Source organism: Thamnophis sirtalis, unplaced genomic scaffold, assembly GCF_051295495.1.
Source record: "Thamnophis sirtalis isolate CommonGarterSnake01/CBP01778 unplaced genomic scaffold, rThaSir2_p1.2 scaffold_3, whole genome shotgun sequence".
Taxonomy (NCBI): Eukaryota; Metazoa; Chordata; class Lepidosauria; order Squamata; family Natricidae; genus Thamnophis; species Thamnophis sirtalis.
Window position 1 is genome coordinate 156,334,325 of NW_028261383.1, and position 27,959 is coordinate 156,362,283.

Here is a 27,959-nt window from a genome sequence, read left to right on the forward strand (position 1 = left end):
GCTGAGGGTTGCCCAAAGGGAGGTTCTACGTGGCTGCGGAGGGAGATTCCAAGTGCATCACAGATTGTATTTCCCTCTTGCACAACTTGGGGTGAGTCTCCAGCCCACCATGTTGTACACCTCGGTGTGCCTATGAACTGAACAGCATTTACTCTGAGCTGCTGACCGATCTTTGGAAGAAGGAAGAGGAAACACCCCCCCACCCCCGAACCCTGCAATTTTTTCAGATCACTAAACCCATGTCCAGAAGAAGACTCATCTAAGAGCTGGATCACACTGTGCCATGAAGGAGGTATTTCGCTTCCCTGTTGACTGCTAGGCTGATTCCTGGCTTGTCTGGCTGTCCTTATGTTTGTGATACCCTTAATAAAGTTTTTTATTTTTTCATTTTCATAACAAATGACCACGTGTAGACTATTACATAACCAACATAATATATTATTAAATGTTTACATCAATTCGTCTTACCATCAACTCCCAAAAACAATTATTGGCTCTTCTGCTCTCCATACAGCATATTTGTACCTTATCCATCACTTTCTTCTCCCTCTCTCCTCCCTCATTACCTCCTTTCTTCCTTCAGTCGTCCTTCTCTACTTCCCCTTCCTCTCTCCTTCTCCTCTCTCCCCTTTCCATTCCTTTCTCTATTCCTATTCCCCCCCCGCCCTCTCTCCTCTCCCTCTCTTCTTCCCTTGCCTCTCTCCTCTACTTTGCACTCTTCATCTCATTTACTTGGTGTATTTCAGTTCGTGATACACTTAGAAGTGATCAGAGACTCATATTTGTCATGATATTATCTGAGGGCCAATGGAAATACGCCAAATACATATCAAGAGCTTATAAGGAACTCTTCCTTTCAACAGGAAATAACTTGCTTCTTCGATCCAGTAGGCTGGCATTTTCCCATGAATACCGCCTTTTGTATCAGGAGATTCAATTTTACCATAGAAATTGCCTGATCAATTTGCAAAGCAGATTTGCAAAGCAGAGAAAACCGTCAAGGCCATATTTTTAATGCCCCAGAAGAGCCTGTTAGATGACTTGGTCAAGTAAAGCAGGTTAAATGACAACGCCTGCAGCTCTAGAAAAAAAGGATGCAAATTCACTCCTCGCTTGTTCTCCAAAGGTTTTTAAAGGGCATGTTCTTATAAAAGCAATTTCATAATAGGTAATACTGAGTGAAATAGCCAATAATAAAAATAAACTCCCCGTCGTTCATTGATTCTTGAATTGCTGTTAGGATATGCTCTCGTTTGGGCTTGGCAGCCTAGCTTGTAGCCCATGATGCAGGTAATGCAGCCATAGATTTGGAAGGAGAGGGGATGGGGCAAGACAAACTGCTTTGCTATGTGTTTAAGCTTGCTAATTACAGGTAGTCCTCGACTTATGGCCACCATTGAGCCCAAAATACCTGTTGCTAAGGGAAACATTTGTTATATGGGTTTGCCCCACTTTATGACTTTACTTGCCATAGTTGTTAAGTGAATCACTGCAGTTGTTAAATTAGTGACAGTTGTTAAATGAATCTGGCTTTCCCATTGACTTTGCTTGTCAGGAGGTCGCAAAAGTGATCACATGACCTCGGGACACTGCAATCGTCATAAATGTGAGTCAATTGCCAAGCAGCCAAATTTTGATGGGGACGCTGCAACAGTCGCGTGTGAAAAATGGTCACAAGTCACTCAGCGCCGTTGCAACTTGGAACGGTCACTAAATGAATTGTAAGTGGAGGCCTACCTGCAATGGATTGATTAATAAGATAGCGCTTTCAACAGCCGTAATAAATCATGGAAAATAAAACATACCCTGTTACAGGTGGGATTCCAAATCTTTTCCTACTGGTTCTGTGAGAGGGCGCTTTGTGCGCACGCTCGAGCGCAGCACTCAAAGACCACTCTCGGTGTTAGCGCTGCTGAGCTGATCTGATCTGCTGTGTGAATTAGCTGAGCTAAAAACAAGGGAATATAGGGAATGATGGGGGGGGGGGGAGGACAGGACCAGCCAGAGATGGTATTTGCCGGTTCTCCGAACTATTCAAAATTTCCGCTACTGGTTCGCCCGTCCTGGCTAAATGCCACCTCTGCAAAAGAAATATTTACACGAGTAGCGGGGGGATGGCTTTTAGAGGGTACCCCAAGTACCCATCTAGTCACCAGGAATCAAACTTCATCCTGGTGGATTGTACTTTATAAGGATGCAACAAATGACATTTACCTTTCGTGAATTAAACTATTTCTACTTCATGAAGCATGAGTAGCTGATAGCATAATTTAATAGACTGTCTTCTGGAAACAGATGTGGCTAAGGCTGAGCAGAAATATTCCCATCTTAATTTCAGTATTATCCAATCCTAAGGATTAAAATAGACCAACGTACTCTCACACATATTTAATATATTTAAGTAGGGTGATATGTGGATTTGGGAAGATCAGAAGGATATTGCCTACTTGTAATGCAGGTATTAACCTTTTTCTTGGCCTTGAGTTGTAATCTAATAGCAACAAAGAAAAATGTAGGTCAGTACCTTACTGTTTGTTAGTCTACTCTAAAACATAAGGATCAGACAAAGGTGAGTTTGGAATTAGATGTACTTTTATTTATGTAGGCACAGCCACCAAAGAAGCAGAGTTAGACACACAGTACTTTTGGTTACAAATATGCATTTCATGTTAACGATGGAAACCTGTTTTTCTCCCCAAAACAGCATTTCCTTGGAGCAGTGGGTAGGGAGTGAAAGTCAGTTATAGCTAGAGCCAAAAAAATCATCTTATTTCTTTCACCTTGTTTCTGTTTCCACCAATCTTCCTCCTTTTAAAACAATTACTTTACTTGTGGACATGCTACCAAGAAAAACAGAAATAGCTGTTAGTCTTCTTGAATTGAATTTTGCTTCTTTGGAAATTAGATTGAAGATGTCAGCTGACCACTTCTGATGTAATACACTGCGAGTCTTTAAGAGGATATCAAATCCGTTTTGGGAGGTGGGGAATGGCAATAACTGAGCAGATTAGATGGAAACATCTCCGTAAAACACCAGGGATTAAGAAACTGGGATTTGTTATTGATTTCATGCTTTGCTCCCTGGTATTAAACTATGATATATTTAGAAAGCAAGATCCAAATTGACTGACAGGTGCTTTATCTGGTGTAATTATAAGAAACGGTGTACACAATAGAAAGGGGATCTAGTTTTTAAACAACTGTTTTGGATTATATAGCACGGTGGCCTGTGGGGGAGACAAAAGGCAGAAATAATGCTGCAAGTGCAGTTTTAAGGGGCATAATTCCAACAAGGATTACAAGGATAATTACATCTGATTTTTTTAAAAAACTTTTGCCTTTTGTTCCACTGTTCAAGGCAGAGGGGATGCTTGCCAGGAAAAAACGGAGATGGCAACCATTATGCATATTACTCATGCTTCAAAGTGTTAACAAAAAGTGGCCATTGGAAGAAAAGAAAATCTGCAAACTTTATGGGTAGGAGGGAAGACAGAAACGAAGAACACACCCATACAAATAGTCTACTGGAAGTGGCTTTCAGCAACCCAAGTGGAGAAGATAAGGCTCACAGTTTAAACAAACATGTTCCCACTGTTCCAACTTTCACCAACCCGCCTACTTGGTGAAAGTTGGAAATAAAATTTTTGGAGGATTTTTTTAAAGCCAGCCTTTGATCCAGCCATCTTAAGGGCATCCACAGTTGGGGAAGGGAATTGTCACATTTCAGGTTGCTACTAATTTAATCAATCAGATATTTGTTGGAGAAGCTGGGAGAAAAAAGAGTCTTGTCAGTGAGATCGGTACATATTTATGAGTGGAACCTAGTGGATTAAGATGTGAGTTTACTGGGGGGGGGGCAAATTGTTCTACCTTTAGAGCAAATATTCTTAGTTTATTCTGAAAAAATAGCAAGTAGCACACTTGGGCAAACTACCAAATAAACACCCAAGATATCGGATTGGTTGCAACCTGAGCCAAACCCAGTTCAGCCCAGTGCTTAACCCTGATAACATTCCGGACTATCAGTAGAGAAGGACATAAATCAAGTAAAATCATACCGGAGTAATTCTTGTAGCTAAAATTATCATGTGGGAGAAATGGATTGGCTAGAGACTTATGTTAATGTAGTCTTACCATGAAACCAGCTTGCTATAGTGATTAAGGCATCATGTTAAAAACCTGGAGATTGTGAGTTCTAGTCCTATCTGAGGTACGAAGCCAACTGGGTGACCTTGGGCCAGCCACTCTCTCTAAGCCCGAGAAAGCGGACAATGGTAAGACACTTTTTTTTTTGGGGGGGGGGGGGAAATCTTACCAGGAAAACTGCTGGGACTTGTCCAGGCAGACAGGATTGAACGGAAGGAAGGGGGTGGGGGGAGAGAAAGACTTGTAATAAAGTAGAATTAGTTCATCTACTTGTGTTTCCTGTCTGGTCTCCCTGGTAAGGCTGACATCAGTCTTGTGCATCTGAAAATACAATTCTCCACTGTCTCCTTTACTTCCTGAGAAATTAAGGGTGATCCCTTCGGAGCCTCTTGTATAACCCACTATCCAGCTGCGGCCCATGCTGTCTCTTATCTGACTGGTCCCTAGGCAGCATCTCTGGGCCCAGACTCCCAAGGTCTTCCCCATATAACCATTACAGTTGGACAGCAGCATTGGTTCTTTGTCTTAAGCAGCAATTTTTTTGGTTGGTCCCTAGATTTAATGCTAGAGGGACAAATTCTTGTCAGATTAAATCTGCTTCCAAAGCAGTTCTGTTGTGTAGCCCCAGCACGTGTGTGAGTCTAGTCCGTCAGAGGATTGTGCTGAGCGTATTGTCTTCATCCACCTCCTTCTCCTCGGGTTGCAATGAGCTCCTGGGAACCGGCAGGGATTTGAGGTATTCCAAGTGACGCCGGGATTCGGCTTGGTTGCGCCGGATATAATAGATGACATAAGTGATAACGACACCAAACCAGACAAACATAGTGAGCAGCATTGCAAAATCGGTGTTCTTCTGATGAGTGACGCAGAAGTTGACGCCAGTACTGACCAGATGGGACAAAGTCTTCCCAACATACTCCTTCCAAGTTGCAGTGGTGCACACAATCTCTTCCGCCATCTCGGCTCCCAAGGAAAGAGCCTTTATCAGCTCCTGCAGGGAGCAGTCACAATGCCAGGGATTGTTGTAGAGTTCTAGCCTAACCCAGGTCAGCATGACGAAAGGAGCAGGGTCTATTTTTCGCAACTTGTTCCCTGACAGGTCCAGGAGCCTCAGGGCATTCCCTAAGCCATGGAAGGCTGCTGGAGAGATGCTCTCGATGAGATTGTCCGCCAGGTGAAGTTCATGGAGGAGTTTCAGGCCATGGAAGGCCCCGCTGGATATGTGGACAATCCAGTTAGAATCTAGGTACAATACTAGCGTGTCCTGAGGAATGTCGAAAGGGATAACCATCAGGTTTCTCCAATTGCACCACACCACACCGTTTCCTGGAGGGCAGTCACACCTTCGAGGGCACAGCTGATGGCCATGCAAGCCGTGGATCAGGAACAAGACGACAGACCACACCGACATTTCTGCAGTGAGATCCTGGCTCACAGGACCAGAACTCTGATTGAAAAGCAAAGGGATGGGAAGAAAGTAAATGAAAGTGATAAAGGTCCTTACAATACATTTAATGCAGCGCTGCCAAAACTCACAGCCCGCAGGCCAGGTGTGGCCAGTGCACACACCAACTGGGTGTGGGCGTGTGCCAGGGCTGGGTTTTGACCGGTTCGCACCGGTCCCTGCGATCCGGTTGGTCGCCGAACCCGGAAGTAAGTAACTTCCAGGAACGGCGAAGCCCCCCCCCGCGCACGCGCGCGCCCGCACACCCGCGCCCGCTCCTTACCCGTTTTTTTTGAATTTCGCGCTTTCCACGCATGCGCAGAACGCCTGCACGATCCTCCAGGAGCAGCTGGAGCATCGCGCAGACGCTAGTACGCATGCGCACGCTGCGTGCGTGCATGCGCACGCCGCGTGCGTGCATGCGCACGCCGCGTGCGTGCATGCGCACGCCGCGTGCGTGAGGACGCCGTGTGCGTGCGCGAGGACGCCGCCGGCCTCGTTCCAACCGATCCGGTTGGAACGGGGCGAGAAACCCACCCCTGGTGTGTGCACTGGTCACACCCATTCCCGGTTTAGTGAAGGTGGAAAAATCGTGATACATCACTGTGATGATGCAAGTTTGACACCCCTGATTTAATGGGTTTATTTTGACAGTAGCTGTGATCATATGACTTCAAGCCGTAAAGCTTTACTAATAGCAATAGCAATAGCAATTAGACTTATATACCGCTTCATAGGGCTTTCTGCCCTCTCTAAGCGGTTTACAAAGTCAGCATATTGCCCCCAACAACAATCCGGGTCCTCATTTTACCCACCTCGGAAGGATGGAAGGCTGAGTCAACCCTGAGCCGGTGAGATTTGAACAGCCGAACTGCAGAACTGCAGTCAGCTGAAGTAGCCTGCAGTGCTGCATTTAACCACTGCGCCACCTCGGCTCTATCTACTAATAAATGGGCACATACAATTTTTTTTGTCTGTTATGAGTTATATTACAACAGTTCATTTAGTGACTATTTAAGGTTACAACCACTTTTAAAAATGTGACTTATGACCATTTTTTCATAGTTATACCCCTTGCAAATAATCATGTCCCCATAATAATCAAATAATCAATCCCCATAATCATGTGATCGAAATTCAGATGCTTGGTAGCTGGTTCATATTTATGTTTATAAATTTATTTTCCTTAAACCAAAAATAGTTAATATTTTGAAAATGGAAGATAAGAAAGCCCCGAATCTTATGTGAGGACAGTAAAATGGTGTCATAAATATATACTAACCTATTAAGCTTTTGGTTGTATATGTATGCAAGCAGATTTTCCATTTTGCAAATTTTTCATTCTTATTTCAACAAAATGTAGGTTTGATTTTTTAGTGGCAGATCTTGGTGATTCCTATAGGTATCTACCCCAAAGTAAGCCTGATTTAATTCCAAAGTGTTCATTTCCAGGTAAGTGAATGCAATTGTCAAAAGAAATAATTTTCAAAATTCTCTTTCATTTTTTATAATTTGGGCATGTTGACTGATGTTCCTGCTTTAGAGATCTCTCATATGCCTCCAGCTATTTTTCTTCCCAAATTCAGCAATGGAAAGGAAAAGGAAAAATGTATATTTGGCATTGGAAATATAGATCCATAATTGAATCCGAACTGCCAGTGGAACTTATAACTCAGTGATTAGGGGAGAGAAATTCAGATGAAGATATAAAAGACAGGACTTATTAAAAAAAACCTAATATGATAATAATGGTAGAAATTGAAATATCAGATTAGTTAGTAATAAATATAGGTAAAGAAAGATAAAAAATGAAAGATTGATTAAGAAGCAGATTAATTATCCTGGTCAATCTGCTTCGGATGTTGATTATTTTCTTTCCTAATATTACAAAAAGAAGCTCATATATTTACAGTACAACACTAATATCTTTTGATTTTTATTTCCTAACCTTGCTTATATGCTTGCCAGATTTAAATACCTGCTCTTGTGCCTTTAATAGCAGCAACATATGATTCTTTCTCTGCCAGGAAATATTCCCCTTTTGAGCTGCTACACACAAATTGCCACCACAGACGCAAAGTTCATAAGCCCCGTGTTTCCCAGTCATCTTTTTGCTGATTTAGAACATTACAATATATATTTTTAAAAATAGTTTGCTACCGTTGTTATATGCTCCAAAAACAACGCATCTGTATCATCAGTTTTAAAGGAATAAATGAACACCAACGTTTTGCTCTGCCTTTGCTGGGAACAGATAACACTGATGCTTTTCTATCTGCGTGTGATTTTATGATCAGTCCACACCCAACACATTTTTGGTTAGCCAAGATTGATCAGACAACGCCAGAGCCATTGCTCAGCCATTTTTGTCTTTCAGCTATTTTACGGAAATACGTGAAGGTTGAAGCAGCACAGTAGCTTGGAGGAGAGTAAATTGAAGAGATGTTTTTAAAGATTTCCATAACATTCCTAGTATGAGGCAGAACCAAACAAAACTTTTCTTAGGAGACATCACCAAGGTGTTGGGTATATCATCTCTGGCTAACTCCTATGTCCATTGATTTGATGGGAAACCTTGGAAGTACCCCCCCCCCTCTTTTCCAAATCTACAGTATGCATTGTGCTTTTATGCTATGCTTGTCTCCCACTGAGTTTGAACACTGTTAGATGTGCATAGGTTTAGGAGTATAGCATGTGGATGCACAATTGTGGCCATTTATATGACCAGCAATAGGAAGATACTGGCTAAACTACCTAATCCAGGACTATACAGTATTACAATTGTCTAAAATTCATCTGGCCTCCATGTTTCTAACTAGGGTGTGTAAACATTAAGGTGGGGCTTTGTGTATTGCTTTATTTAGCTGTGGACTGGATCGTGTTACACTGCCCACTGTAACATACCTCCCAACTTTTACCTCCTGTAAATTTTAATTCTGATGAATCGTGATGCAAAAAGAGCATTGACTAATCCAGGTCTTGATGTGATGCAGAAGAGATCACCTGCTGTGTGTCTGCATCAAACCAGATTAAAGACTCTTGGGTGAAGTAGCCCAAATTATTAGTTGATACCCGCATCACCTAAACCACCATGCCACACTTACCTGCATGAACAAGGTGCTTGAATCGGTCTGTCTGTCTGTCCCCAAATAATGGAGCCTGAAGACAAGGGAGTCTCCCAGCCTTACCTGCAGCTTCTGCTTTGGCTTCCTTTCAGGGATGCAGGAACCACAAACCCCACAGATCAACTTCTCCCAGGATGTCCTCTCTCTGTCTACTGTAGTTCCCTGCCTGCTGTCCATCAGCTAAAGAGCTTGAGACACGTGACTTTGTGAGTGGGAGGAGGAGAGAGAGAGAGAGAAAGAGAGTGCCCCTACCAGACTGCAGGAGGTGTGGCAGGGAGAGCTGTCATTTTGTGTTTGTAATACACAAACACATCATTTTGTGTTTGTAATACACAAACACAAAAACGGATGAAACAGTGGCCTCCTCCCATCTCACCCCAGAATTGGACATCATAACTTTTTGGACTTTTTAATGATTGGCAGCACCCCCACTTCACATTTTGTAGGAAGAAACAGCATTTTCTGCTGTTTTTTTAGTTAGATTTTTTTTTTGCTTCCTTTGCTGAACAAATTAGGTTCAACCTGTTCTACAGAGATCCAGTGGTTAAGGCACAAGGCTGAAAACCAGGAGGGTGAGTTCTGTGTTAGCTGTAGAAACCATTTCTGAAAAACCTTCCCAAGAAAAATGTGGGTCTTGTCCAGGCAGATGCCAGTTCACCCTGACCCAAAGACACCAAAATAAATCTGTTTTAGTTTTAGAAGCTATCTTTCCTTCACATCCTACCTTGTTATGGTAGGAGAACATGCCAGACCCAATAATGTGAGTCTGATGGATGAGGCCCTTTCAGAAGGACTGTCAGCAGAAATGCCCTTTCCATCCAGGAAAGATTAGGAAATGTTTTCATGGTACTCAGATCTGAACATCTTCAATAAACGGGTGTTAGCACTTACTGCTTGTATCAGGAACATCTTTAATTACAGTGCTTTTTAAATTTGTTTTTTGAAAGTGGCTCTCAAAAAATAAAAAAAAAGATAATGGCTGTTTATGTTGGCCATTTGAATTCTCTTCTATTATTTGAAATCCATTTCAAGTTTAGAACATTGCTAAATAAGTGCCCAAGAACAAGCCCAACATGTTAGTGAGATCACTAGTGGTTCCCAAACTTGGCAACTTTAAGACTTGTGGACATCAACTCTCAGAATTCTCCAGCCAACTCTGCTGGCTGGAGAATTCTGGGAGTTGAAGTCCACAAGTCTTAAAGTTGCCAAGTTTGGGAACCTCAGATTGGTAAATTGAGTTCCTTCCCCCACTCTAGTAACTACCTCGGTTTTAAGATAATTCTGATGTAGCAAATCCCCCCTTTAAAACCAACTTTGGTGCAGTTTAACCACTACATCAGACTGGCTCTCTGTAAAAGACTTGAAAACAAATCCCATTTAAAATGCTGCCTGTTTATGAAAATTCCTAAGAGGCCAGAAATAAGATAGGATGAAATCTAAAAGGAAACTTTCTGGTGCCAATGAATCCAAAGTAAATGATTGAAGCCAAAGGTCCAGGGTAGCTGTCTTCTCCAATTTGCTATTTGGCAGATGTAGGAAAAACTAAAGGTAAAGGTTCCCCTCGCACATATGTGCTAGTCATTCCCGACTGTAGGGGGCAGTGCTCATCTGCGTTTCAAAGCCAAAGAGCCAGCGCTGTCCGAAGACGTCTCCGTGGGCATGTGGTCGGCATGACTAAACACTGAAGGTGAATGGAACTTTCCCACCAAAGGGGGTACCTATTTTTCTACTTGCATTTTTTACATGCTTTTGAACTGTTAGGTTGGCAGAACAAGTAACGGGAGCTCACTGTTATGCAGCACAATTCAAATCGCTGAACTGCCAACCTTTCTGATCGACAAGCTAAGCGTCTTAGCAAGGCACCATGTCCCTTCAAAAATGACATGTCCCATAATTCCTATCTACATTGCTCTAGAGCAGAGGGTACAAAATTGTGGTCCACTATCACTCCTTTTGTGGCCTCCTGAAATGCCTAAGTGGGCATGGCCTAATTTTTTTTGCTTTTCCTTTGAAGGATTTCAAACGACAATAAAGTAGGCCTTAAATTTAAGAGGGGAAAGGCATCCATTTCAGCTCTTAAAAGGCCCATGTCTCTCCCCAAATTAGGACTTTGTATCCCAGCCTTTGCTCAACTTGGAGACAAGATCCTGAGTATGCTTGCAAAGTCAGTGCAGCCCTCCAGTTAATAGATGGTGAACTCCCTCTTCCAAACTCAAAATATGCTTGTCATAGAAAAAGCTGGTCCATATAAATGTGATTAAGGTAATTTGCCTCCATTTCTACAAAAGGAAGGTGGGATACTGACTGAAATTTTAAAGGATTTTGTTATTGGTATGTAATTGTTCTCTTAATTTCAGCATTGTTTCTTGATGGTGGCCATAATCACCAAGCCTAGAAAAAATAGCTGATCCTTGATGCAAATCACCTCTTCTAAAATCTACAGAAACTACGCAATTTTTCCAATGTGTTTCAGGTCAGAAAAGGTAAACTCTTTGGGGACAGAACCTTATTTTATTCATAAAATGTACACATGAAGCTGGCATAGTCCACATTCTTCATATATCTTTTTCAATGTGATTTGAATAAGCCACCTGGCCAACCTCTCTTCACTCTCAATCATGTCAGATTTTTCTTTGGATGGGTTTTTCTTCCAACTCCAATCCAAAGTCCTCCTGCAACGAAATCAACCAACCCTTATCTTGACCACTCCTGAAGATGATTTCAATGGAACACCTTGAAGATTTCCCTCCAATGCAACGTTTTCTCAACAATTGCTAAATCAAATCTCAAAAAATGAGTGGTTTTGATTGGCTGATTAGATTTTCGTTTTAAAAGCTTACAGCAACCCTACAAAACAAGCCACTTCCCAGGAATACAAAACATTTGTGCATTGGGGGGGGGGGGGAGGGAGATGTGCCAAAGGGGATGGTTGACAGGTGGCATCTGATTCCCTCAGTTGCGTTCAGGTTGTTGAGCCAATGTCTTTCGAGCCATTTCCAGGGCACCTTCCTTAGTCCTGTTTCCTCCAATGAAGCCACTGGAATGTACGAAGATACAGTCTGAGATCCCGCTGACTCGGGAGAGATCTTCATCACGTAAACCCCTCCATTCCTCCAGCAATGACAACCTATGGGGAAGAGGCAGTGGGGAGAGAAGCAAAATCAGGGTTCCACCACAAAACCGCGGTAGACAAAAGCGCGCTCGACGAAAGCGCGTACGTGATGTCATCACAGCGCGACGAAAACATCGCGCTGTGAGCGGTAAATTTAAAATTAAAGCTAAAACCTTACCCTAACCCCCCCAAACCTAACCCTAAACCTAACCCTAAACCTAACCCTTAACCTAACGCTAAACCTAACGCTAACCCTTAACCTAACGCTAAACCTAACCCTAACGCTTAACGTAACCCTAAACCTAACCCTTAACCTAACCCTAACCCTAACCCTTACCTTTCTGTGAATCGGCTTGCTTTAATTTTATTTTAATTTCAATTTCATTTATTTTTAATTTTTTTCGTCGCGCTGCTGAGGACGTCGGGTACGCGCTTTCGTCGAGCGCGCTTTAGTGGACCGCGGTTTTGACGGGTCACGAAAATCAGAAGGTGAGCAGGGAGATACAATCCTGCCATGGAATTCAGGTATAACTTTGATTAAGAGGAGAGCAGAAGCTGCCTAGAAACCCATTAGACATAAGAGGGAGGAGCCCACAATTGTTTAGCAGGTGAAGAAAGTAACTTAGGAAGGACCTGGCAAGTGGAAAATTAGCACTTTCAGACCTGCAAGATTCTGTTAATGCAGACTTACAATAAAGCAGATGTAGCTCATCTAGTCTTGTTTCCTATCTGGTTTACTTGGGAAGCTGACAAACCCTGAGGGAATGTGTCAGGATGTTCATGAACTGGAATAGGGCATGGTAACAAGGTCAGCCAATGGGAGCTGAAATAGTTTGGAGTCTGGGTGTGGCGCAGCTCTGAGGTCTGTGCTGAGAACTAAACTAGACTTGTCCGTCTGCTGAATTAAAACTGAAACTATATTCTCTCCTCTGCCTGTGAACCAGCTGTTGATATTGTATATTTACTTATGTATTATATTATATATAAAGAGAAGTTAATGAAGCCTGCTGCATCAGTTATCTGTGTGTGCTTTCTGGATGTGACTGTCTGCTGCAAACTCTGACAGAATGTCCTACAATAGGCTCCTTCAAATTTTCTGGAACTCACTTTCCAGAGAACCAGCCTGGCTAACTGAAAGCAAGGGGCTGCTGGGCATCTAAAGATCTTGAGGAAAAGGCTACAGAGAATATGGAATGAGGCATCTGCTAAGATACAATGTAATGCCAAGAAATTTTATCCTGGGAACACTTAAAATGTTTATTGGATTCAATTTCCAGAACAAATCATTATTCCGTGTGTGTGTGTGTGCATGTGTGAAAACCTTCAACTCGGTTTTAACAGATTTTACTCTTAATTTTGAATAGTTGGATTTAATTTAGTTTAAGCAGTAACCTAAGATCTGGATCTCCCCAAGAGTGTGGAATTACAATGTTTTCTACTTACCGCTACTGTACTATATATACACCTCTAAAAGGAAGCTGCTGAACTTAAGATGATACTCACGGTTTGTTCATGGGAAGAACAGACAAAAAACCCCTGATCCGTACCATTTGTTGCGTACTCAATTAATCTGAGGCAACTTTTCCACGGTATCGAGGGGGGAAAAAAATCGTTCTTTCAGGGTAAGTCAAAGGGTGTCGAGGAGCCACACTCACCTGTTCTGAAAGGTTCGCATCCCTACAGGAACACATTGTACCCGCCACTGGCCACTCAGATCTGTGTATAAAACGAATTTCAGTGGCTTCTTCACATCCATCATTTGTTCCAGCTGCAGAAGATGCTCTTTCCATGGACAGCCTCCTTGTGCCAGGACCAGAATTTCACCACTAGGATCCACCTGCCCATAGAAAGAGGGGCACATCATTCAGAAATGCTGGTTTTTACCAGCCCGATGGCTGAGGTGTACAAAACGCTACTAATACACTAGAGGCATTTATTGCCACATTCACCCAAGTCATAAGGTGCCTTATTGTAGATTCTAATCCAAAATTTAGCATCATCAGTCTGAGAGAAGTTTCAGTTCATTTCCCTCGAGATTCTAGTCCTCATGATGACATACAGGAAATCACGGAGAAGCATACCGAGTTCTAATGGTTCTAGAACGGAAAGAAGCAGTAAGTGGCTGTCATGCAACTCTGAATATATCACCTCTGTCCTTCCAACTGTGAGGATACAGTAGCCCTGGGGTATCACCAGAAAGCTGCTTTACCACCTTTGGGAAAAATGAAAGCTTAGCCAAAAAAAAAAAAAGGCTATCTGACAGGTATGTTTGTAAAGTTGTCTCCTGTCAGGCCTGCAGTTTTCTTTTGGATCTTTCGCCTGCCACACTTTCTATTATTCTACTATGCCCTTTTCTATTATGGGAAAATGGGAGGGGGGATTGTACGGAGCTTCTTACTGTGTAGCCAAAACAAAATTCTTTCTAGAAAGCCAAGGTCAGCCTTTGTCTCTGCACCTGACAGGAACTGGATGGGTGGAAGCTGCCAGCATGGCAGTGCAAGATTGGACCATGTGATGGACTTGTGGGTGTGAGGGCAAGATCTTGAACTTTCAACTAGGTGTGGAAAACCGAGAAGCTTTCAGATTCAGATTTTTCCAGATGTGCCAACATGGCTCTCTTGATAAATTGGAACCCTGAGCAATACGTTGCCTTGGACTCTGATTTATTTTTGGATGCTCTTTGGAACCCTGACCATCTCCCTCTTAGGAACTTGTGAACATGAGGGGTACCTCAAAGCGCTGTTGGATGGCATCCTCCACAAGGCTGCGTGCAGGGTGCCAACTGTGGTGATAGTAGTCAAGCCGGTCTAAGAATTCATGGCCCACCAGCGTCATGGCCTTCTGGAACCCAGCCTGGAAAAGAAGGATGGATTTGGCAATTACATTCTCAATCCAAGGGCATTGTTAACTTGGAGCCATGCAATCTGTGCTATGTGATTATAGGAGGAGACATTGCTTGCCACTCTCTGTCTGATTCCTCAGACAAGCCATGACCTGGCTGCCTCTTTCCTCTTAGCAGATGAGACATCAGTAAGCTGCTTATACAAAGAGGTACCAAGTCAGAATTCCCCAATTACGAGTAGTCCTCTACTTATGACCACAGCCCCAACATTTCTGTTGCTAAGTGAGTCATTTCTTGTCATCCCACTTTACGACGTTTCTTGCCACAGCTGTTAAGTGAATCCCTGCAATTGCTAAGTTGGTAACGTGGCTGTTAAGTGAACCTGGATTCCCCACTGACTTTGTTCAATGTCAGAAGGTCGCAGAAGGGGATCGCAGGATAGTGCAACTGTCATAAATATGAGTCAGTGGCCAAGCACCTGAATTTTGATCCTGTGACCATGGGGATACTGCGACGGTTGTTAACTGTATAAAATGGTCATAAGTCACTTTTTTCAGTGCTGTTGGAACTTTGAACAATCACTAAAAGAATTGCTGTAAGCCGAGGAATACCTGTAGCTGGGCTCTCTAGAAAAAAAAGAATTGCCCTGAGTTGATTTTGGGTCAGCAAAAACAGCCATGCCCTGGGAGCTCTAGAACAGGGGTGTCAAACTCAAGGCCCCAGACTGAATCCAGCCCGTGATGTGATTGGATCTGGCCTGCGGGGCCGTTTTGGTCTACCCAATGGGAGGAGGAACAATCAGGCCAGCGTAGCTTCCGCCCGGTCTACCCAATGTGAAGAGGAAACATGCCAGCAGTTTGGGGACTGGCATCAAGCTGGCCATGCCCACCCAGTTGGCCAGGCCTCCCCAAGGTCAACCACAGCCCTGATGCGGCCTTCAATGAAATTGAGTTTGACACCCCTGCTCTAGAAGAACTGGCACAAGGGTCTTCTTCACTTTGACCCATAGGTAGACCACTGCAGGACAAAGAAATGAAAAAAAAGATTAAGATTGCCTTGGGTGTGTGTTTGTGTGTGTGTGTGTGTCAAAAGACAGCAATATAAGCAGCAGGCTCTCTCTTCTTTATTTACATGCTTTCATCGCAAGAGTGGGTTAGTCTACACTAGCCAAAGACCAGGAAGAGCCTGGTAGCAATTTTTCAGGCTAACAAATTTTATGAAAAGCCACGTTTGACGAAATCCCTCATCGTTCATGGGAGTTTATGCTTTTTAATATAATTTGTTAGTCTGAAAACCTTTCAGACTCCTGATGTTCTCAGTGCTGCTTTGATCCTGTTTTTTTAGATCCACCACAACTTTCCTTTGTATCTCATTTTATCGTTGTTTCTCTGTGTCACATATGTGGGTATATGCATAATTTTGTATTTACTTATTTATCCATCCATTCTGTTGTGGTTATGTAGTGTATATTGGAGGAGGTGAGCCTTTGAGAGCTATATGCAATGAAATTTCATTCTTAATGTATGCCATTAGTGTACATTCAAAGTGACAATAATATTATTCTATTCTATTCTATTCCATTCCATCCCATGCCCTGCCCTCTTCTATTATTGTTATCCAAGCTGGCTCAAGGTACCTCAGTGTCTTGATCCTTGTCGTTCCAGCGAGGATTCAGGTAGCCCACCCTGGAGCTCACGTTGGTGGTCATGGCGTAGCGAGGCTCTTCATCCCACTGGGAGATGCCATTGTCTATTGCATCTATCTCCTCTACAAAGTTCTCATACAACTAAAAAGGGAGGAGGAGGATGGGAATGGGAAGAGGGTCAGTTCAGTGAGGAATAATTTTGGGAGTGTGCAGGTAAAAAGAGATCATCAACAGCACTCTTTACATTCTTCCTGCAAATTATACATATCGAATCCACTAACAAAAGTGGTTTTAAGTAAGTAAAACTCAATGCTTTACAGGGCCTCTAGAATACTGCTGAACTACAATTCCCACAATACTTCCCCACTGGACATTCTGCCTTGGGCCTTAGAGAAACTGTAGTCTGACACATCTAGAAGTTATTAAGTTGGAGAAAGCTACTTCGGCTGCTGAAAAGGTCTCCGTTATTTCTCTTACGCCAGACTTTTTTTTCCCCACACATCCCCACCCCAAATATGGATCTAGATACCTTGTCATAAAGCAGACACACAACAGGATCTTCCTCCTTTAGGCCCAACTTGTTGGCTAAAATCTGGGAGCCAAAGTGCACATATACCAGCCCTGCACTGCTCAGCTTGGTCTGCCATGGTTTATCAGGTTTTAGGCTGTGCATTGACTCGTTAAATGACCTGTGAGAACAAGGCAGGGGATCAGAAGAGACTGGGAAGGCAGGAAGAGTGACAAAATCACACCACCTTGAGAAAGAGCTCGGCCTTCCAAAATTCCTCTTCTTCTGGTAGAACTGACCTTTAAAAATATACTTCAAAGCGCTGCCTACAACAAGGAAACCTTGCCCAAAATGTGCTTTCCTCCTTTCCCTTCTCTGTCATTTTTAGACTGTAAGGCCAAAAGCAAGGACTGTATTAACAGTATTATACCTGAGTCGAAAGATACTTTGAAAAGCACTTTAAAATGTTGTTTAAAATACTAAAAATAAAGATGAATAGTGGAAGTGCATCTCGAACAAGCTCTTTACCTCGGTGAGAAGTAGGGCAAGGAATGAAAGAAAAAGAGATTGTATGTAATTTCTCACTTCTTTTTAAAAAAAATTATCTTAAGGACGCTCCTTAATGAGCCGAGGTGGCGCAGTGGGTAGAGTGCAGTACTGCAGGCTACTTCAGCTGACTGTTAACTGCAGTTCGGCGGTTCAAATCTCACCAGGCTCAAGGTTGACTCAGCCTTCCATCCTTCCGAGGTGGGTAAAATGAGGACCCAGACTGTTGGGGGCAATATGCTGACTCTGTAAACTGCTTAGAGAGGGCTGAAAGCCCTATGAAGCGGTATATAAGTCTAACTGCTATTGCTATAATGGTCACAGCTGGCTAGCAGTGGTGGCATCTAATCCAAGATATCCGGAAGCCATTAAATCTAGGGTGATTATCTTTCAAAGTCCTCTTGACTTCCTCACCTGCTGGATGGTGAGACTTACTGACTAGGTTAAGATGGCAGCACACTGAGGAAAAGTTTAAGAAATTCCTTGTTACCTCTGGTGATGGTCGTAGCGGTGCTTCTGAGGGTCATATTCACCCCCAACGTCCACCACAACATCACATGAGGACAGCAGCTGGGGATCCCGAGTCCGGATAATCTCTGCATCCTAAAGCCACAGCGAGCAGTGTGACAACAACACAAGCAGTGAAACAAATGCATGACTACCAATCTTGTAGCTTCTGACCCTAGTCCCTTCTAGCTTCTGCAACAAAGTGATTGTTGTTTTTTTAACTTTAAATTCCTTTTAGTTAGACAGTTTGCTTTACCGGGTAGCAGGTATCTACAGGATGAAGAATTCTCCACAATTCTGAGAGGTTGCAGATTCAAATGATGACAAAAAAATATTATAAATCAAGACCTATTTTCCCCGTTTTATAATTCCAGAAAGAGCAAGCTGGGATTAATGTGTTTTGTTAAAAAGAATTTTGGGTTATAATCCTTGCTAAACTGAGGAGACATAAGTTTCCTGAATATGCAGATAAGATCACCCAAAAGAAAGATCCCAGTAGCACTTTACCGTAGATTATCTTTTACTGTGGGTCTGAAAGATACAGAAATATTATGTATATATTGGGGTGCGTGTTACTCAGATTCTAGCAACACTCAGATTCTAGCATAAAAGTTGATATGAAAGAAAGCAGCAGTAAAAACTTGATCTTTAAATGCCCTTATATTTCTTACAACTATAAAAGCAGCTTTGAAAACATGTAGATGTTTAATGAAATCTCAGAAATCTGGGGCAATTGGGTCATAGTTGTAACTACAGATGCAGGATTAAGAGTAGAGTAAGAATGCCAATGATTTATAATGTAGCAAGACTGCAAACATTTGCAGCTTCTTAAAAGTAATTTGTTTTCCGTTTGTAAATCTCAAGATGCAGGGATTCCACTCATACCAAGATCTGGGTGGAGGAGGGAAGGTAACTTTAAATCAGGGGTTGTCCAATCTTGGCAACTTGTGGACTTTTAATTCCCAGAATTCCCCATCCAGCCATGCTGAGGTTGAAGTCCACAAGTTCTGACTACTTTTACACCCGCAGCCACGCAATTACTGAAAATAACCGGAAAGATGTTATGTGTGATTGTGATGCCTGCCAAAAGACAGGAAAGCTGGCAAGTTGTGCTTGCCTGATGGGATGTGAAAAAAGCACAATCTCTGCACACCCCAAATTTAATCCCACATCCTGTCAGAAGAAGACACGTGCCTTCCGTATGTTTGGATTGCAATTCCCACAATGCCTTACTGGCCACGCCGGCTGATCACACATCGGTGTCTCAAAAATATATGCAAAGTATCAGCTTTCCTCAAGCCTCTAAATGCCGGCTGGGCACCATAGGAACTGTAGTCCATTCCAACCCATGTTGGGGGGGGGGGGGAGACGCAGAAAAGGAAGGCTGTGATTGCACTGGCTTGCCGGGATTGCTTTGTACCTCTGCAGCGGGACTGCCCTACCTGATAAGAGGGAAGCAGCTTCAAGAGGAAGCAGGCAAGCGCCTCGTCGCAGTGAAAGGTGCCCCCGTGGGTGCCGATGCGGGGGTGCCGCGCGCGCTTGGGACCCGGCATGAAGTTCCGAATCACACGAGGAGCCCAAGAGAAGACACGGAGCATGCGCATAGCGGCGGTTGTACGGCACTTGCTCCCCCCGCCTGATTTCCGCCGCCGGGGTCTGACGGCGGCGCTTCTACCGTATTCCTGCGAGTTGGGGCGCATCAGTTTCGTCTCCCCAAACACTTTCCTCGCGAGACAAGGTATCCTTTCCCAGGGAAGAAGGAGGAGGAGAAGGAGGGGGAGGGGAGGGGGAGTTTTGCGATTGTAAGTAAACCGGACCGGGGATGCACTTGCGGGGGAGCAGGGCGGCAAAATTTCGTTCCTTGTATGAAAAACTGCGGAATAAAAGTACAGTAAGTTGTTCCTTAAAAAAAAAAAAAAACCTACTTTTCAAGAGAAACGTCTGTATATTACTGGAGATAGACTTCCACACAGCCCAATTTATTTCACAGGGTTGTTTTCAGGGAGGACTCTCCTGGTTGCCCTGAGCAACTGAATTGATTTTTTAAAAATGTTCTTAAAAAGTCATCGAAGACAGTGAAAATATTTAAAAAGTGAATTGAGTCTTTAAAGACCCCACTCCTGCCCCCCCCCCCATTTGACGGCCCTGTGGGCCCTTTCTTCACACCCCAAACCATTCGCTTTCAAGGAACAGAATGCAATTAATCATTACAGTCAAGGTTAACCATATTGATAGGGTTAACATGAATGTATGTGAATATAATTAATAAAGGTGGTGTATAAATTAGATCATACTCTGCATATTTTCCCTATGGGTGATGTTCTCCAGCAAGGAACCTAAACAAAAGGGCGCTATCGTGAACTGGCTAGCTGGCATTTCTGTGCCAAATGCTTTCACCTGTTACCACTTTTGCCAAATGCTTTTTTCACTTGTTACCACTTTTGCTGAATGCTTTCACTTGTTACCACTTTTAGCAAGGGTCATGCATTCTACTTGCTGGATGGCTTCAGGCTGAATTTCTAATATTGCTGATAGGAAAATAGGTGCACGCCAAGCTAAAAGGGTCACAGAGAGCAATAAACAGCATTGAGGAGGTGGTGGGTGAAGGAGTTGGCCATATTCAAGCCTTTGACTGCCATCAATTCACTACATTTGCACCTTCTGTGAACAGGCAAGACTGTAGAGCCCTTGTAAAACTAGAACCTCTGAAATAGGAATTTGAGCTGCCTCTGGCAAAAGGTAAGTAAATGCAGCATCATGTGGAAATATTCTTTAAAAAATGATTAGTGGAGCATCTTCATGTTATGGGCAGCAGGACGTGAGGATAAAGCCATTGAGGCTTCACACAGATCTCCAAATGACTTCCTACAGTCCAGTGGTTTCATGAAGGGAGTGAAGTGGCAGCGAGAGGCATGCAGTCTCGACATCTAGTTCTGGAGAGCTTGGCCGAAAGATGCCATCTTATTCCTCATACTAGTTAACATTTAGAAACAGTTTATGCTGCACCATTAAACCTTTAAAGCAACTGCATCAGCAGTTATGCACATATGTATTTTAGGAGGTTTTTAGGGTCCCAACTGATATAATTTTCAATCCCCTAATCGTTAGATTTTCCTCCTTGATAATATCATTGTTAAATGGAAATAAATCCCAGGGCATTTAAATGATTCATTTCTAAGGAAACATCAAATTAATCACTCAAAAGGTTTTCTCCATTTTTTATTAATAAGATAACCAAGCATCACATTTAAAACTGCAAAACAGTATTCAATCATTCTTTATTGTTAAAGCTCTGGAATATTATATTTAAATATTAGATCTTTATTTGTTAGAAAAAAAGCCAAAAGATGTACAGAGGAATAAAAAGATAGCATTCATCTCTAAGTTTCCATCATTCATCATCATCACCACCACCATCATCACTATAATTAAAATATATATCTCTTTAAATCATTATATCGATTTGTATAAAGTGCATGACGATTTACTACATAAGGCAACAAAATGGAGATGATTTGTGTTTCTCATCTAGTAAGCTACCCCTTCTCTAACTGTACAGGTTTGGCTTTTACATGCAGAGGTTGAAAAAGAGCCTTAACATCTTTCAGAAGAGAGCAGCTTTGATTCAAATCTCATTCTTATTAAAGCCTCTAAAATGAATTCACATGAAATATTTTCAGCCTGTACTAAATAGCCATCATAGTAACCTGACTGGCTTGTAACAAGCATGATGTTCAAACATTGGTGTATTCAGTTGAGGGCACAGAATTTGAGAGGGTGATTAGTTCCACTCCTCTCCTAGGCAGAAAAGCTTTAACTATTATTATTCTCCTCCTCCTCTTCCTCTCCTCCCCCTCCTCGGCATGGAGATTATTTCTTGATATGGGATGGATTCCAAATCTTACATTCATGACTGCAACACCTGTAAGATCTTGTTTTTGTTTTAACCATAAAAAAAAAAGACAAAAATGTCTCTAAGGTACAGAAACAAACACCCCCTATAGCGAATTAGCATGCTTATGTTCTAGCAGCATTTTAAATAGAGGACAAATTAGCAATGTGTATATTGTGCATTCCATATTGAGTACCGGAATTTTCTTCTAATCGTCTCTTTCAATACTTGATACCGCCAACGAGTTCAAATTTGCCCTAACTCCCTTCTGTGATTCTAACTATGTATTTGCTGAGGTGATTTTCACATTTAAAAGTGGTCTTGACTCAAGCATATGGTGGAAACATAAACTCACCCTATCTTTAAAATTATTTATCGGCTTAGATGCCGAGATAGAGTACAAATATTGATTAAAAAGCCCATTCAAGTGACCAAAGCTAAGGAGTGTTCATTGAAGTGATGATGCATTTCTGCAGTTGAAGGAGAAAGGTTTAAAAATGGAGATACTATATCTAAAATGGTTAGCTTGGATAATGAAAAATCCAATTTATTTTGGGTTCCAAAGGTTCAAGCTTTAATATGCTTTCCCTGCGAAAGGAGCTAGCTGAAGGAGGGGCGCCTACATATGCTCACACACATCCAACCACAGGGACTTGTTGCATGTGGGTGGGCTGCCTTTGTGCCAACTCTCAGAGAAGTACAGAAGGAAGTTAAGGCTTTGATGAAATCTTCCAATCCCAGTAATTTAGGCTAATTTCAGAGTAAAACAATCTAATCATTCTAGAAAAATATAAATTGCTTTGCAGCAAACTCAAGGCACTTTCACAAGAATTACAGGCTAGTCTATTACCCTACTGACACCTAGTGAGCACAGGGCAGATTTCAATCCAAATGGGAAATATCTAGCTCTGCCTTCTTATATCATCTGTAAAATCTAACTAGCACAATCTTTTTTTATCTAATCTGTTTCTGTCTGTGAAGAATAATTATTTTACCTGATATATTAAAATATATAGCGACGTATCGAGTGCAAGCTGCTGTTATCACCAAGAATTAAAACCAAACAGAACTACACAATGGTGAATGTTCAACGTGTCTTTGAAGTAAGCAATATATTCTACTACCTAAGTTTCAGCAGGAGAACATTAGTCTATAAACAGGTTTTCTTTCAAACTAAATTAACTCATCTTTTAATGGTGCAGTCTTAATAAATCTCTCACCCAAATGTTTGTAGACTCCTTCATCAAACAGAAATTGGTCCACATCTTATTTCATATTATTTGGGACCAATGCAACAAAAAGCTACCTAAACCACACATATTCTTGGTGAAGTCATTATTGTTGAGAAGATCTTTTCTTTGTCAACAAATGGTTCATATGTACTTAATTTTTCTAGAAATCAAGTAGCCCAGAGGTTGTCAAACTTAGAGTAAACATTTTACCAGTATCAAAAATAAATTAGTTTCAGCCTCCCGAGAATGACTTAAGAACTGACTCAAACATTATAGCCCCAAAATGGAAACAACTGAAAATTGCTTAATCTCTATCAGATAATTAAGATGCTTTGTACATAATTTAATCTGATCATAGGAATCCTTTTTAGATACTATACCATTTTTCTGAACAAACCAAGCATTCTTTGATAGACTAAAAGTCAGTATTATATGTCTGGATTATTTCTCATCAACTCTTAGTAATTAGTAGTGTCAGACACTGTTTAAGGCTTAAAGTGGCAAACATGGCCATGGTTTTTTAATAGTGCAGAGATTCTGGCAGGAACCTGGTTTTTAAGAACGTGTCCATATTCCCCATTGAGGAGTGTATGATTAAATCCAAAGTCTTCCAGTTCCTATCATAGATTAACAAGAGCTTTAAAAGTGCTGACATATTTCTATGCATTTGACAAATTGCATTACCTCCCCCCCAAAACCCAAGAATGTGGTTATTTATTCTGACAAATCTTTTTTCTATTCTTCATTTGGTTAATAAATAGAAGTATTGCTGCTGTTGAAGCATCTTATTTATTAATTAAATTTATTTCTTAAATTTATATGCTGCCCTTTTCACTGCTAAAGTGACTGTTGGTATTTGGCAGGAAATTATATTCAATAAAAACGAGCACTTCGATATCTCTGTGTATTATTTCAGGACTGAAAGCTTTTACTAGCTTATAGAATGGAGAATATCCAAGTTCCCTTTTTCCTTCTACTCATTCTCTGTGGGAGCTCTTACACAATTGGTATCTTTCTAAGGCCACGTTTCAACTGCTGGCTTGAAAAGCATTATTTCCTTTCATCCCTGCAAAGCAGCAACAGAGAAAGCCATTCAGTTTTGAAGGGCAGGCGGGGTAAGATGAATCAGGTTGCTCCTCAGGGAGACTGGAGGTGTATATCAAGAATGTGGCTCTTCAGGTAGCATGGGGAGTGGGAGAAGAAATCAAAATTCTCATGGACAGAATATACACAATCTCACGTGGGGTAAAAACTTTCAGTCTGTAGCCAGTGAAAAGCTGGGCTGACATCCCCCACACACACTCTCTTGATTTCCATGTGCTTTTTCCTCAATGGTGACTCAGGAGATTTCATTGCCAAAGACTTCAAGGACCAGCGGAGTGAGCTGCATGCTATGTTCAGGCAGGAAGGAGAGGCAGCGATATTGCTTGGAATGCTCCTCGTTTAGGCTCCTCAAGTCTGTGAGTTTTTGGATCATCTTGGGATAGAGCAAGCGATTGCCCGGAGGAGGGTGTCGGCAAAGAATATAGGACTGCAGGATTTGCGAAAGGCGGTCCTGGATGGATTCCACCAGGGCTGTGTCCTGAACGCCAGGGCGATCTAGGAAACAAAACACATCACACATTTTTACGTGATAGAGGTAGTCAGTGGCACCCATGACAGAGCCTGTATGTATTTTGCTTTTCCTTCATTCCATTTCTCCTAATAGTAGTTTCTATGCATTCCCTTAATTCCTCCCCTCCAACCCTAGATTCCTTAGCATTTTGGGTCAAGCAGAAATAGGCTTGGGTCAGAAATAGTTAACTCTTATAACAGGTACACATGCTGATTAGATATTAATCATAAAAAACAAACAAACCCAGAAAGCAGTGCAGGTAAGGATGTTTTCAAACAAAGGATTTCTTTTGCAATTGTTCTGCATGGTATTCTACAGGTAGTTAATTTCTAACTTTCCCCCATTGGCTTTTTTTCTTACCGCCTTCAATCCATTAAAGAGGATTGATGCCCACAGAGGTGAGTGGCACATACCATCATTCTAAAAGTATTGCCAAGGGTGTTCCAGATAACAGCACATCTTTGGTATTCATATAAGGGGAATTGTCTCTCTGTTGGCAACCTGTAATTTCGAGACAGGCCTGTGCCACTGAGTCCTACTAGTCTAAGACATCATAAATCCCCCCAGCCCAGTTTTTCTTCAATTGTAACCAGCAAATGCAAACAGGTGCACGAGGGATCATAGCACAATAAACAGGACAAAATTTTCTTAAATAGCGTATGTTGACAAAAGTCAGTTCCCCACTAGTAAATTATAGCATCTAATCACGCACGCACACACACAATTGCCCCTTCGCCATCACAGGCAGGACAGGGACAGTCGAAGGGACAGATGTGGCCCGTTTGCCATAATAAAACACCCAGGTCTGTTCTAACGCCATCCAACAAATATAGTTTCTGATAAATAACTAGCTTCCTTCAGAATCATAGTCGTGAGTTGAATGTTTAATTCCCACATTGACACACAGCAAATATATTGAACAGAAATTCTCAAGCCACGTTTCTCTATTCTATTGGTGGGGGGGATGCGCTCTTCCCTTTCTTATTGGGAAGCCATATCATTTCATTTAGATTCAATAAATCCCATCTATACACCATATGTTTAGCATCTATACCTATTCACATGATGAAAAACAATGTTCAATTTTAATTTGATTACTTTCATAAAAATGCAAATGCAAGTTATTTGGAACCTCTGAGTTACCGGGGGCCCTTTTCAGTCTGATTTCTGAAATCGCCCAATTGTCATAAAAAGTGATCTGGTACTTTTTGCGTGATTGTGCACTTGACTCATTTTAGAGAAGCATTAACCATGTTTTTTTCACTTTACTTCATGTAGGGTTTAAGCAACTGCTCAAATATGTCTATCATAGTATGTACTGTCAGAGGTCACTGCCTACTAGGCAAGAGATTTCCTGATACTCACACTCCATGACAGCTCACTCTATTTAGTCATCTCCTAATCTCTCTGCCTTAAAAAAAAAGGGGGGGGGGAAGGAAGTCCATGCTTGGCTGGTATTTACAGAGAATTCTAATGTCAGAGCTCCTTGCCTATTTAATCTGGGGAAACTCTCCCATTGACACAATGCCAGAAGGTCATACGTTTTTAATTCCACAGCTGCTTTAATGCCATGAAAAACAGCTACACGTATCTCAGGCCTTCTTTTTTTTTTTCATCCTCTGACTTATATGTCAGGCTGTTGGAATCTGCTTCAACCAAAAGTAATTCTTCCTAGGAAGATTGGCTCAGTTTTTTTAAAAATGAGATCTATTGACAAGAAGGGACAGAGATATAATAATTTTAGCAAATAAAATATTCCCAATTTAGAACCATTTCCTGCAAACTGGTGAAGAAGTGGTACTTTTCACTATTATGAAATAGGTTGAAGGTGGCTCCCTCCAAACATAACCTGCCTGACAGGTAGAAAAGGGGCACAAGGTGAGGTGAGAAGCAGCTATTACTAACCATGAATTCCATCAGTAACTAATATCACAAAGGAATGGGTGTGAATGGCTGTGGCTAGCAACACTCCAAAGTAGTCTATGTAGTAGGCAAAATAGGGTAGCTAAATCCAACCCCTACTAATAATACAATGAAATGTATAGTCACCTAAACCTTCATGTCAACAAAAGCAGAAGAAACCTGTACTGCACTCACCGATGACAGAACTAGCAATGTGCAGATTGTACAGTCTGCTCTTTTTTTCATTAAAATTAAATTTCTGTTCACCTCTGACCTAGTGCTTTGGAGAGAGGGTTAGTCCTGTTTTTAAACGCAGGCCTAGCATTCTTTCAAAATACTGGTAAACTTGTGTTTAAAAATAGGCCTAGTATTGTGTCAGAAGAACTCTAAACCTGACAATATAGGAGGCTACATTAGACCTAAGAAGCATTTTGGAAAACGATCACAAGCATTATCTAGGCAGATGTAGCGGTGAAAGCCAGATTTCTAGTTTTTCCTGCAAGTCAAATGGTCCCAGATGACAATGCTTACTGACCAGAACAGCGGGAATAGGGAACAGAGGGAATACCTAGAATAGTTTGACCAACAGGAGCTGGGCAAATCCTACCCTAACCATGCCAGGTACATCACCAATGAAGTATGCTAGTGTCCAGAGCAAAACGGGGGGGGCGGGGGGGGGGCGGGAGAAAAGAGAAAACACTAGTTTAAGACCCAACTAACTAAAGGTAACTAAGTTGTTTTGATTGTGGGCTGGGGATGAGACAAAGGAAATGTCATGAAGACATGGAATGTAAAAATGGCATTTATACATGTTCATGCAGTAGTTAGGTGGATATGAACACTTCTGCTTGGAAAACAGGAAGTATTGATATCACTATATGCTGAGGACATCCTGATGTTTGAATGTATCTGAAAACAATCAAAACAGTCTGGATCTAGCCAAGATCTGTTATAAAGTAGATTCAAAAGGGCCAGGACAGATTGGTCATTTAGAATTATTCCGAGATAGATCAAATTCCTTGAAAATAATCCCTTCACTTTACGCTGTGGAAGGGATGCAAAAATTAATTTTCTATGGATGGTTATTTTCTCAGTAGCTTGTTTCCTACACTGACGGGCATCCAGCACATTCATTTGGTCAAAAAGATGGTTATACGTTATACATGGTAGAGAACACACCGCCTGTGTTATTTTCTACCAAGGCTTTAATACAGGGACATGTAAAGTATGATAACATAGTTTACTGATAATATTTTAAGTTAGCTGAAATGCAGCCTGGGACAATGAAGTTTTCCTCACCAGGAGAAAGGATGCAGATAGCCATGAGGAGCACATGTTCTTCTTCATGCAGGTTCAGTTTCTTCAGACTAATTTGAAATTTAACGAGGGGCTCCAGTAAGTCTAGGCTGTGGCCAGCTGAAACAGAAACAAAGCAACTTTTGA

The 27,959-nt window shown here is 41.9% G+C and overlaps 3 protein-coding genes across 5 annotated transcripts in view; all 3 read right to left on the reverse strand.

Moving 5' to 3' along the window:
- Positions 1–4,348: 4,348 nt before the first annotated feature.
- On the reverse strand, positions 4,349–8,980 carry LOC106540386 (leucine-rich repeat-containing protein 3). 2 transcript variants are annotated; one of them, XM_087707883.1, is made up of 2 exons: positions 8,779–8,980; positions 4,349–5,593 (listed from the first exon to the last, which is right to left on the reverse strand). In XM_087707883.1, the coding sequence occupies exons 1-2, from the start codon at positions 8,890–8,892 to the stop codon at positions 4,796–4,798; spliced, it is 912 nt and encodes a 303-aa protein (XP_087564009.1). In that variant the 5' UTR covers positions 8,893–8,980; the 3' UTR covers positions 4,349–4,795. The 2 variants fall into 2 exon arrangements, with proteins under 2 accessions (XP_087564009.1, XP_013910947.2); XM_014055472.2 differs by having other exon boundaries at positions 8,695–8,980.
- Positions 8,981–11,197: 2,217 nt separating this feature from the next.
- Positions 11,198–19,494, reverse strand: MYG1 (MYG1 exonuclease). The gene is made up of 7 exons (XM_087710529.1): positions 19,318–19,494; positions 17,859–17,971; positions 16,844–17,003; positions 16,306–16,455; positions 14,558–14,680; positions 13,483–13,664; positions 11,198–11,842 (listed from the first exon to the last, which is right to left on the reverse strand). The coding sequence occupies exons 1-7, from the start codon at positions 19,477–19,479 to the stop codon at positions 11,668–11,670; spliced, it is 1,065 nt and encodes a 354-aa protein (XP_087566655.1). The 5' UTR covers positions 19,480–19,494; the 3' UTR covers positions 11,198–11,667.
- A 1,587-nt stretch (positions 19,495–21,081) lies between these two features.
- Positions 21,082–27,959, reverse strand: part of VDR (vitamin D receptor) — a 91,168-nt gene continuing 84,290 nt past the window's right edge. For both annotated transcript variants that reach the window (XM_087710530.1, XM_087710531.1), the window contains 2 exons: positions 27,816–27,932; positions 21,082–24,598 (listed from right to left, as the gene is read on the reverse strand). In XM_087710530.1, the coding sequence (XP_087566656.1) occupies positions 24,339–24,598; positions 27,816–27,932 (377 nt within the window). In that variant the 3' untranslated portion in view covers positions 21,082–24,338. The remainder of the gene's footprint in view (positions 24,599–27,815; positions 27,933–27,959) is intronic.

Coding starts and splice junctions, on each gene's coding strand:
- LOC106540386 (XM_014055472.2), bottom strand. CDS start 8,892: ATGGACAGCAGGCAGGGAACTACAGTAGACAGAGAGAGGACATCCTGG. Junction 5,594..8,694: donor CAAGCACCTTGTTCATGCAG/GTAAGTGTGGCA, acceptor CTTTTCAATCAG/AGTTCTGGTCCTGTGAGCCA.
- MYG1 (XM_087710529.1), bottom strand. CDS start 19,479: ATGCGCATGCTCCGTGTCTTCTCTTGGGCTCCTCGTGTGATTCGGAAC. Junction 17,004..17,858: donor CGCTACGACCATCACCAGAG/GTAACAAGGAAT, acceptor TTGTTCTCACAG/GTCATTTAACGAGTCAATGC. Junction 16,456..16,843: donor TGTGTCTGCTTTATGACAAG/GTATCTAGATCC, acceptor CTCCCTTTTTAG/TTGTATGAGAACTTTGTAGA.